Source organism: Scyliorhinus torazame, chromosome 12 (assembly GCF_047496885.1).
Source record: "Scyliorhinus torazame isolate Kashiwa2021f chromosome 12, sScyTor2.1, whole genome shotgun sequence".
NCBI lineage: Eukaryota > Metazoa > Chordata > Chondrichthyes > Carcharhiniformes > Scyliorhinidae > Scyliorhinus > Scyliorhinus torazame.
In genome coordinates this window covers 154,942,658-154,953,481 of record NC_092718.1, presented here as the reverse complement: position 1 = coordinate 154,953,481, position 10,824 = coordinate 154,942,658, and the positions used below count along the sequence as shown (strand labels likewise).

Below are 10,824 nucleotides of genomic sequence, written 5' to 3'. Positions count from 1 at the left end.
TGGGGGGGAAGGAACCGAGGGTAGGGGGAGGAGTTTTACAAGAGGCAGTGGACGGGAGGAGCTGGAGGCCTGGGGTGGGGGGTGGGAGCTGTGTAAGATTAAGGGTGACTACGGGTAATCCCTGATTTATTTTTGTCATTTGTTTATGTAAACATGCGGGTTGAGGTTTGGGGGTTGGTGGGTAGATGGGATCGTTGTTGTTGTTATGGGGACTGACATATCTTGATTATTGTTTGTTGTTGATGGATGTAAATGTGGGAGAAAATGTGAAAATGGAGGAGAATAAAAAAAAAAGAAGTCTACAAGATTATGAATGGCATAGACAGAGTGGATAGTCAGTTGCTCTTTCCTAGGGTAGGAGAGTCAAGCACTAGGGGACATAGGTTTGATGTGCGTGGGGAAAAGTTTAGAACAGATGTGCGAGGCAAGCTTTTTTACACAGAGGGTGGTAAATATATGGAATGCGCTGCCTGGGAAGGTGGTGGGAGCAGGTACGATTGTGGCATTTAAGGGGCATCTAGACAAATATATGAATAGGGTGGGAATGGAAGGTTGCGGACTCCGTAAGTGCAGACAGTTTTAGTTTAGGCAGGTACCATGGTCGGCGCAGGCTTGGAAGGCCGAAGGGCCTGTTCCTGTGCTGTATTGTTCTTTGACAGTATAGCATAAGGATCAGCTGAGGTTTTGTACTCAAGTCCCTGGGTACAATTATTTGAAAGAACTGATTGTTATGTTAATGCATACACACCAATCGTTTACTATATTTTACAAAGGCCCAACCACATGTCATATGACAGAGACACTCTGAAAAGAGCATCCTTTGTCAATTTTTCCAGGTTATTTAAGTATAAAGATTGATTGCCACCTTCAATTTCATTGAAGACTTCAAAATACAGCAATAGCATGGTACAAACATTTACAAAGAGCAGTAAGGAATGTTAGACAAAACCAAATTACTGCGGATGCTGGAATCTGAAACCAAAGAGAAAATGCTCGAAAATCTCAGCAGGTCTGGCAGCATCTGTAGGGAGAGAAAAGAGCTAACCTTTTGAGTCCAGATGACCCTTTGTCAAAGCTAAAAGACATTGAAAGTGGGAAATATTTATACTGTGGAGTGAGAACGAAAGATGAGTCATAGCTACAGAAACCAAGGGAACAGAGTGCTTCTAGCCACAGAAACCAAGGGAAAGAGTGATAATGGCAGTCCCCAGAGAGAACAAAAGGTGTGAAAGGCCAAACAGCAGAGAAACTAACATCAAACTGTGACAGATGTATATGTAGGAGGAGGGGAAGGGGGAAGCAAAGAGGAGAAAAGGTAAGGAAAGGGGGTTAAGATAGGAGGGGGTTGTAAATATATGTGAAGAAAGACATAGATAGTACAGGGCAGTTAAAATGAAACGGAATGAAAAGAAAGGGGTTGAGGTGGGGTGGAGCTAATCAACTGAAGTTGTTGAATTCGATGTTGAGACCAGAAGACTGTAGCGTGCCTAACCGGAAGATGAGATGTTGTTCCTCCAGTTTGCATTGAGCTTCACTGGAACATCGATCATACTGACAGTAGTATGAAATGGATATGATGTATGTAACTCAAAATGTGTTTTGCTGTCTAGCTACTGAACAAAAGATCCTGCACAGAGCACTTTAGTCAAACTATCATATTCTTAAATTCAATGAGAAGACAGCAGTGTATCAGTAAACTGCCCCTTAGCTAGGTACCAAACTTCAGTAAACTGAAACCAAAGAGAAAATGCTGGAAAATCTCAGCAGGTTGGGTAGCACTTGTTGGGAGAGAAAAGAGCTAACGTTTTGAGTAAAGATGACCCTTTGTCAAAGCTCTGTATGCAGCTGCAAAGGTTCTTGCTGAAGTGTGGACTCACCCTGGTTACAGCGTGTACAACATGAAACTGATTACATTTGAGAAGTAAACTGGTAATGTCATTCAGAGGCCACAATGCCAACTACTGTGAGAAATGGACAGAGTGGAAGGTTTTCATGAGGATAGACTTGAGACATATTGTTGGGATGTAGTGAGAACTTTGTCAGGTTGGTTCAGTTGAAAGCACTTACCTCAGATGCAGAAGGTAGTTGGTTCACTCTGAGTCTTCAGCTTAAAACATAGACTGATACCTCACAGCAGTGTTTTAGGAGCTGTGCTTTGTTGGAACTGCCATTCTTCAGCTGAGATGTTAAACCAAGGCTCATTTGGATCTATTAATCTAGGAGTATACGTAGAATCACATAGCACTAGCAGAGTCACATAGCAGAATGGCTTTTGGTGTCTGGCTACCTTATTTCCCTCAACAAACATAATCAAACCAGATTAACTGCTCAATTTCATAGGTCTTAGCATCACGGGCATTTACACTACAAAAAGTGGCCAGGCAGTCCATTGACTCTTTGCTAGAGAAATTCAAAACGAATCACACATCCCATAACTTGCATCTTTTCCACTTCAAATATTTACCCAATTTTCCCTTAAGGTTGCAACACTCTCTGCCTCATTTACTCAAGTAGCAAAGGATCCCATTCTCCAACACTCTACATGAGAACATTTATTACTTCCCTCACACTCAAAAGACAAGCTTAAATTGATAACCAGTCATCACCAACTCCTCAATCAAAGAAAAATAGCCTTTATTCATCCGATTAAAATTTTGTATAATTTCCAGAACCTCAATTCCCCTCGGCTTTCTCTGCTGTATCGGAAGTAATTTCAGTATTTCAAATCTCTAATTGTAGTTTCCCATGGCTGACATCATTCTGCTGAAGCTATTCTATAGTCCACATGTTTAATAACCTTTCTATGAGGTTCCAAAAATGCAACACAGTGGCCTAAACTGTGCCATGTGCAGATTTCTTACTGGTTTACTTTTGCACTTTTTATTCCTATTTATAAAGTACTTCACCAATTTTTTATGGCTTCATTTCTCTGTAGTGAACACTTTTAGGGAATGTATTTGAACCTCCAGGTCTCTTCACTTATCCAACCATTCAGTATCTTAAATAATGCATTCCCCCAATCTCTTGTTTCTTTTCCCATAATCAACATTTTTATCCCATTCCTTTTGTCATTTCCTATCCTGGCTTTAAGGTCTAGAATGCCATCCTCAAACTGTTTTTCTATCTCTGCTCTGGTCCTTTAGGACAGTGTTAATTTCTGTCAGATAATGGTCTTGTGAAGCAATTTGGGATGTTTTACTATGTTAAAGGCAATATACAAACATAAATTGTTGCTGATGAATTGCATTTACCACTTCTGATAAACGGTCACAGTCTTGATAAATTAATCCTGTTTCTCTCTCCACAGGAGCTACCAGACCTGCTGAGTATTTAGAGTTCTTTGTTTTTAATACATTTACCATTTGTCTGCCCATTATCTATGGCCTTTCATAATTCTCCACTGTTCAAAATTTTCAATTACATGCTGTGTCCAGGTAGAGGCATCTATACCTATTGAAGCATTGATCCAAAACACTTGTACATTTAAATTGCTAGGGCACCCATTTAAAATGAAAAATGAACAGAAATCACAGCACAGGTCCAAAATTGATAAGAACAAAATGAGCATGTAAGATAACAACACCGGGATTAACATCTAGTGAAGCTAAGCAATACACAACAAAACAGCTGAGTACTCATCATTAGTGCCTAGCAACGGTGACTGATTAGACACAAGTGGGAGTTGCATTAACTTTTACTCATGCCAGGGACAGCATGGTGACGCAGTGGGTTAGCACTGCGGCCTCACAGCGCTGAGGTCCCAGGTTCGATCTCGGCTCTGGGTCACTGTCCGTATGGAGTTTGCACATTGTTTGCACGTGTTTGCGTGGGTTTCGCCCCCACAACACAAAGATGTGCAGGGTAGGTGGATTGACCACATTAAATTGCTCCTTAATTGGAAAAAAATTTTTTTTACTCATGCCCCAACTGAAAAGATCCAACTAAAATCGGAACATTGTGGCAAGTCAAGCACTGCAGTCGATAAGAGCTTGATAAAGCTCCACCAGAGGTGGACGTCCCATCAGAAGCCCATCAAGAGTGGATCGCTCTGCTGGCAACACGGTAGTACAGTGGTTAGCGTAGTTGCTTCACTGCTCCAGGGCCCCAGGTTCGATTCCCGACTTGGGTCACTGTCTGTGCGGAGTCTGCACGTTCTCCCCATGTCTGTGTGGGTTTCCTCCAGGTGTTCCGGTTTCCAAAGATGTGAAGGTTAGGTGGATTGGCTATGCTAAATTGCCCTTAGTGTCCAAAAAGGTTAGGTGGGGTTATGGGGATAGGTTGGAAGTGTGGAGTTAAATGGAGTGCTCTTTCCAAAGGCCGGTGCAGAGCCGATGGGCCGAATGGCCTCCTTCTGCACTGTAAATTCTATGATTCAACATTGATTCCTTGGTTTAAAGACTGCATTGCTTGATGCTTCCTTCATACTAATGTGAACTAAGCAGCAGCATGGTGGCACAGTAGTTAGCATTGATGCCTCATGGCACCGAGGTCCCAGGTTCGATCCCAGCTCTGGGTCACTGTCCGTGTGGAGTTTGCACATTCTCCCCGTGTTTGCGTGGGTTTTGCCCCCACAACCCAAAGGTATGCAGGCTAGGTGGTTTGGCCACGCTAAATTGCCCCTTAATTGGAAAAAATGAATTGGGTACACTAAATTTATTTTAAAAATTAATGTGATTTGTTTTAATGCTGATGCAATATTAAATAATTGAAGGTAACTTTGGTTAATTAACAGAGTATTCTGAAACTACTGTCCAGGTCCACAAATCCCTGGAATGTCTGTATTCCCAAAACACTTAGATCAAAGATGCTTCCAGAACTGACCCCTGAGGTAAACCATTTACAAATGTTCTCCAAGATCATCATAATGCTCCATCAACTTATTTTCTATCGATGCTATTACGTTTTCTCTTGCATCATTCTGCTGTGCACAAAATACCAGTCATGCTAATGCTTGTTACAGTCCATTTTGTGCGAAACTCTTTGGGATATCTGAGAGATGGGGCCAGGTGCTGCATAAAGAAGAGTTCCTTCTTTGCAATTTAACTCAATCCAAGAGCGTTCCATTCTGACACCACATACCAGAAGTGAATAAAATGTTCAACCCACAGCAAGCATTAAACAAATTCAGCAATGATGAACCATTGATTTTCCCCTTAAAGCTCTGGGGTGTGATGGCTCAGCCCTAGCTATACATTGTATTTGAACGTGACTCATAATAGCTGACAAACACAGCAAAAACACTTTGCGGGAAGCCAGATTTTAATGGGCATATAAAGTGTATCAGCTTTACCAAATCTGGCAACATTCAGAAGAGCATATTATCTATTAATTTATTGGAAATCAGAGTTATAATATCTGAACCACAAGGGCATGTTAACATTGCCATATTATGGGTAAGTTTGGAAAACAATGATTTTTTTAAAAACACACACACCAGTACAACAGGCAAGCAATACAATATATTTGGAATGCATTGAGAGAGGATAGATCTTCATTAAGTAGTCTCATGAAAACTGGGGGTTGGGCTGGGGGGGTGAGGTTCATATCAGTAACCAAACTAAACTGGAAGTGTTTTTATTCTTTCAAAATAACAGCCTCGTAAAAGCATTGTGCTACACTCATTTTGCGCACGGTCACAGCCTTTCGCCCGAGTTCCACTTTTGCGACTGGACAGTGCATTACTCTTGAACCATTCGCCAATCCCGTTCAAGATCAATGCAGAAACCTTCCCCCCTACCCATATCAATGATAGCCTTTAGGAAGTGCACCTGATTGATTTGAGCTTTGCAGACGCTTGTGTTCCCTTCCCGCCATAATGCGAAACTGAGAGCTCGCAAGCATCTTAACCCTCCCTACAGAGCAGCCAAAACAATGTTGATACTACAAAAAGCCATATAAAGGCATCAGTCATTATAGGCCACAGTGTGAACACTTACCTGCTGATAGAAAGCAGCAGTACACTGGCATCAGATTAAGCATTAATGGGAGGCAGTGGCATAGTGGTACTACCACTGTACGAGTAATCCAAAGACCTGGGGACCTGGGTTTAAATTCCACCATGGTAGATAGTGAAAGTTGAATCCAATAAAAGCTGGAATTAAAAATCTAATGACGACCATGAAATATTGTCATAAAAACCCATCTGGTTTACTAGTGTCCTTGAAGGAAGTAAATCTGCTGTCCTTACCTGGTCTGGCTTACATGTGACTCCAAATCCATAGTGATGTGGTTGACTCTTAACTACCCTCTGAAACAGCTGACCAAGTCACTCAGTTCAAGGGCAATTAGGAATGGGCAATAAATGCTGGCCAGGCCAGTGACACCCACAACCCACAAATTAATTTTTAAACAAAGAATAGTGAATGGGAATGGTTTGACCACGCAAGATGTTTCATGAACATAAAATGCACATTGTTTAGAAATGAATCTACCGAATCCGTTCCCACATTCTGACAGGCAAGGGTATTCTTTACATCACTTGTAAAAGTGACTTGCTGGGACACTTCAGAAGTTAGTAATAAGTCACATAGAGGCCTTAAGGCCAGAGTGGGTAAAATACCTCACTTTTCACTAAATTAAATTAATTAACGTTTACAAGTTTTTATGATGAAACCAGACTTTTAAAATAATTGCTAAAAATGGAATTCTAAATCTCAAGTTGCCAAGGCAAATTTGAACTAATCTTTTGATTATTAGTCAAAATCCTCTAAATTGTTAGTCTCGTAACGTAACCACTACACTACCTGTATTGTGTAAATTTATGTGGCCTGTTGCATAATAAGAGACTGAAAATACCACCAATTCCCTCAATAAATGCTTGGACAACAGTTGGTTCACCCGGATTTGAATATAAAAATCTCAGCATTATGAAATGTATATTTAAACTCCACCCGAGCCCCTTCTCTCCTGAATGCACCGTGTCCTGCTGTAGTACTGTTCCAGCCCTTGTGATTCCTCCTCCAGGTCATTCCTCCAGAGGAGACACCAAGTGGTGGCAGGAGTATTTACGATCGATCCTCATCTCAGCTCACAGCCTTGCATACATACTTCCCAACAAAGGTCGCTGCATTTTGTTGCGAGCAGGGTCTCTGGCTGATTTACTCTTTACTGAGTTCAGGAGAGCTGCTGACAATTACGGAACCTCCACTGGTGCAGTGGCTGAGGTCACCTAACCCAGCTCAAGACATGAGAATCAAGTTCAACTATAAAGAAGTCTTACGACAATCGTACAATGTTGTAGTGAGACTGCACCTAGAAAATTGTGCGCAGTTTTGGTCTCCACGTTCAAGAAAAGATATACTTGCTTTGGAGGTTGTACAGCAAAGAGTCACTTAATTGGTCCCTAAAACGAGGGGTTTCTCCTCTGATGTGAGGCTGAGTAAATTGGGCATATATTCTCTGGAATTTAGAAAAGTGAGAGGCGATCTCGTTAAAACCTACAAATTTCTGAAGAGGCTTGATAGGGTAGATGCTGAGAGACTGATTCTGCTGGTGGGAATCTAAAACACAGTCTCAGGATCAGACAGTCGTTGGGAGTAATATGAGGAGAAATTACTTCACTCAAAGGGCTGTGAATCTTTGGAATACTCTACTCTAAAGCATTGTGGATGTTCCATCGCTGAATACATTTAAGACTGGGATGGACAGATTTTTGGTGGCTCAGAGAATTAAAGGATATGGGGAGCAGGTGGGAACATTGAGTTGAATCCCAAGAGCAGCCACGAGTGTATTGAGTAACAGGACAGGCTCCACAGACCATATGGTCCACCCCTACTTCTCTTTGTGTTTCTCTCTGGTCCCTGGGGCTTTTGATCAGATTCACGAGCTGTTCTATTTGCAGTGGCTGAGATTTTATTTTTCCTTCTTGTGAACTGTTTAGCTTCAGGTTGTTACATTTGTCCGAAAGAAGGCACTGTGCATCATGGTGTCGCGGGACTAACAGGACACGGTTCTTACTCTCAACTTTAACTTCTGATCTTTCCAGAATAGTTTGGTTGGCCTATTCCAAATCACCTATGGAATTGCCATCAAATAATAAACTTGGTTTAAAACTGCAGACGGCTTAGCAACTGGGAATCATCTACCACTTCAAGGCAGCAATTTTTGTCACAGGATAAAACCCACAGCATGCATGTACTAAACTGTTGTGTATGTACTAACACTGATCTACCCAGAGAACACTTACACTTTTAACTATAAATCAGCACAGCACTGCTGGGCAAATCAACAAACCCATTGAACCCAAGATAACAAAAAAGGTGAAGGATATGCTGGATGTGCCTATTCAAAGTTACGAGCACGCTCAGTTTTGCTCATTTGGGACATGGGTGGGTGGGGAGAAGTTAATAAAATTATTCAGAATTGAATCCCGTTAGAATTATACATTAGGTACTCATCTTTGCCCAGATAGTATCTTCTGATTTCCCACAACTGGAGATTATTTCACTGGAGGTCAGGAAAAGACTTCAAAAGCACTGCATGCTGAAGTACGCCATCATAAAACAGCATGTAAGCTCTGAGAACTAAGTGATAATGTGACCCCGTACTTGTTTATCCCCCACTTTACTCGAGTGCTCCATCTAATGCCACAGGGAACCCTTGATGATTGTAAAGAGAAGTAAATCTCTGTAGTTATGAGGGGTCAACAAAAATAAAGCAGGAAATTGTTCGAAACCACTGCAAAATATTTTTACACAGGAATAAGTAAAATGCTGCCGGAGATAAACCTGTTGTGATGTTTTCCATTATGTGATTTTCAGGTTATTGAATGCATTGTAATCTGATCCTCATGCCTGCACTGCTGAGGGTAAGGTTCTACTATAACACTCAGCTGGTACTCAACAGAGATCACAATTACCCTGGCTGTTTCAAACTTGCTTCTATAATTATTAACGATAATTCTTAATACTGCTAATGCTATGGATAGATTATAGCCTGCTAGCACCCAGTTAATAGGGGCTGTGGAACCAGCCTGACCCGAAAACCAATTGCATTTGCTGAGGCTGAATCAAAAGAAATTCCATAAATTCTGATCCTCATTCCTGACTCACTAGGCAACTACTGGAAAGAGAGACATGTGCCAAGCCACCTGCTGTTTATAGACACAGCCAAAATAAACCTTACTGATACCAGTGCAACAATCAGCTACGATACGCCTGAATGCTAATTCCACTCACTAGCCCTCCCTCCACCCTGTTTGTCAGCAAAAATACTGTGGAAAGTTCATTCCCCTTTATTCAGTATTTTATATACTTTAGTTAACGAGATATGAACGTGTAATATATTGTGTCTGAAAAAAAGTACTTGCAATTACAAAAGGATTGGCGGTAATAAGTGTTAGTCACACTCGATGCTTCACCAAAGTACATGCAGTGAACAGCACTTCAGCGAGGCTTTGCCATCCGCTTGACCACACCATTGTCATCATTTTGACAAACAGTTTATTGAGAACAGCGACGGATTTTAAAAAAAGTTTCTGAAAAATTGCAACAAATACAAATAATCTACAAAAACTGGGGACGCTTTACGAGGACAATGCAGGCATGGTGTCTGATATGTGTAACTGCAAATACAACGCTTAAAATTGGCGACACGTTTGAAGATGGGGCTTCCCACCCGAGTGAGACATTCCTCACGTTTCAACAGTGATGCAACATTCACACCCGAGTTTCAGGATAAGTCAGATGTCAGCAGCTCCAGCAAAAAATATCAACCTCTTGAAGGCAGCAGGGCCGCCCGTCACAGATTAGCATGAGTGACTGACATAGGCAATTGTTGCTTTTTTCATAGAAACATCAATGCGAAACTGTTGTGAGAACCTGCAAGAGTTTGGCAGCAGAAACTTATGGACATCTGAAAGGACATTTTGTACAGAGGCGATTAAGTGCAACTTCAGCAATTGAACAAATTCCTTAGTGGGGGAAAGCAACTCCAGGCGGTTAAATACTTCAGATCTCCATACTTGCCCCTTACCATACCTCCTCCTTTTAAGACACACCCAACATTTTGGTCGCCACCTCACGTTTGATGTATCCTACGGGGATTTGTATGGTCCCAGAATTTCCTAGCTCAATTATACAATAAATCAATTATTAAAACAGAACAAAATTGGCACACAACAAATATATCAGATGGAATAACATCACCTTGAAATAGTGGTCTGAATAGTGGTTTTTAAAAAAAAGCAAACAGAACACAGATTTCTGGCACCAAAAAAAACTGGTTGACACCTTCTATTAAACATATACAATTGCAGGTTTCACCATTTAATCAGTGCATTTCCATTAAAAAAAAACAAATGTAGATTTTGTTTATGATCCATTTCATATATGCACTGAGAGTGATATTTGTTCAATGAAGTGTAATAAGACAGGTACTTCCATTCTGACTGGGGAGAGAGGTTTCTTATCTTCAGTTTTTCAGAAGAGTGTCATAGACTTGGTAGACGTAATGTGATACCTCTGGTGCTCTGCATTTCAGAGACAGCTGGGAGAGAAAAGAAACAGAAACGTTAATTGAAAGTCAAATATATACAGTGGGCACAGCTCAGGGAAATCACAAAACTCCTCAGCAGGCATACTGATACACGTACTGAAGCAGACTTTGCAATGCCAGAGAAAATAAAAAACCAGAAAGCCAGAAACAAGAAATAAAGAACATTGGAGAATATTAGAAATTTACCGTAGGGCAGTCAGCATCTGAGAAAGAATCAAGTTTCTCATCTGCAGCCCATTCTAGCTCGTCATACGCTGACTGGCGAACAGTGAATTTTCAGCACAGTACAACAACAACGTATATGTATATAGCACCTTTAATGAAGTTACA

The 10,824-nt window shown here is 41.1% G+C and overlaps 1 protein-coding gene across 4 annotated transcripts in view; it reads right to left on the bottom strand.

Annotated features, from left to right (window-relative positions):
* Positions 1 to 5,241: 5,241 nt before the first annotated feature.
* The window catches only part of ap2b1 (adaptor related protein complex 2 subunit beta 1), a 399,172-nt gene continuing 393,589 nt past the window's right edge, over positions 5,242 to 10,824 (bottom strand). For all 4 annotated transcript variants that reach the window (XM_072469210.1, XM_072469212.1, XM_072469213.1 and 1 more), the window contains one exon: positions 5,242 to 10,485. In XM_072469210.1, coding sequence (XP_072325311.1) covers positions 10,411 to 10,485 — 75 coding nt within the window. In that variant the 3' untranslated portion in view covers positions 5,242 to 10,410. The remainder of the gene's footprint in view (positions 10,486 to 10,824) is intronic.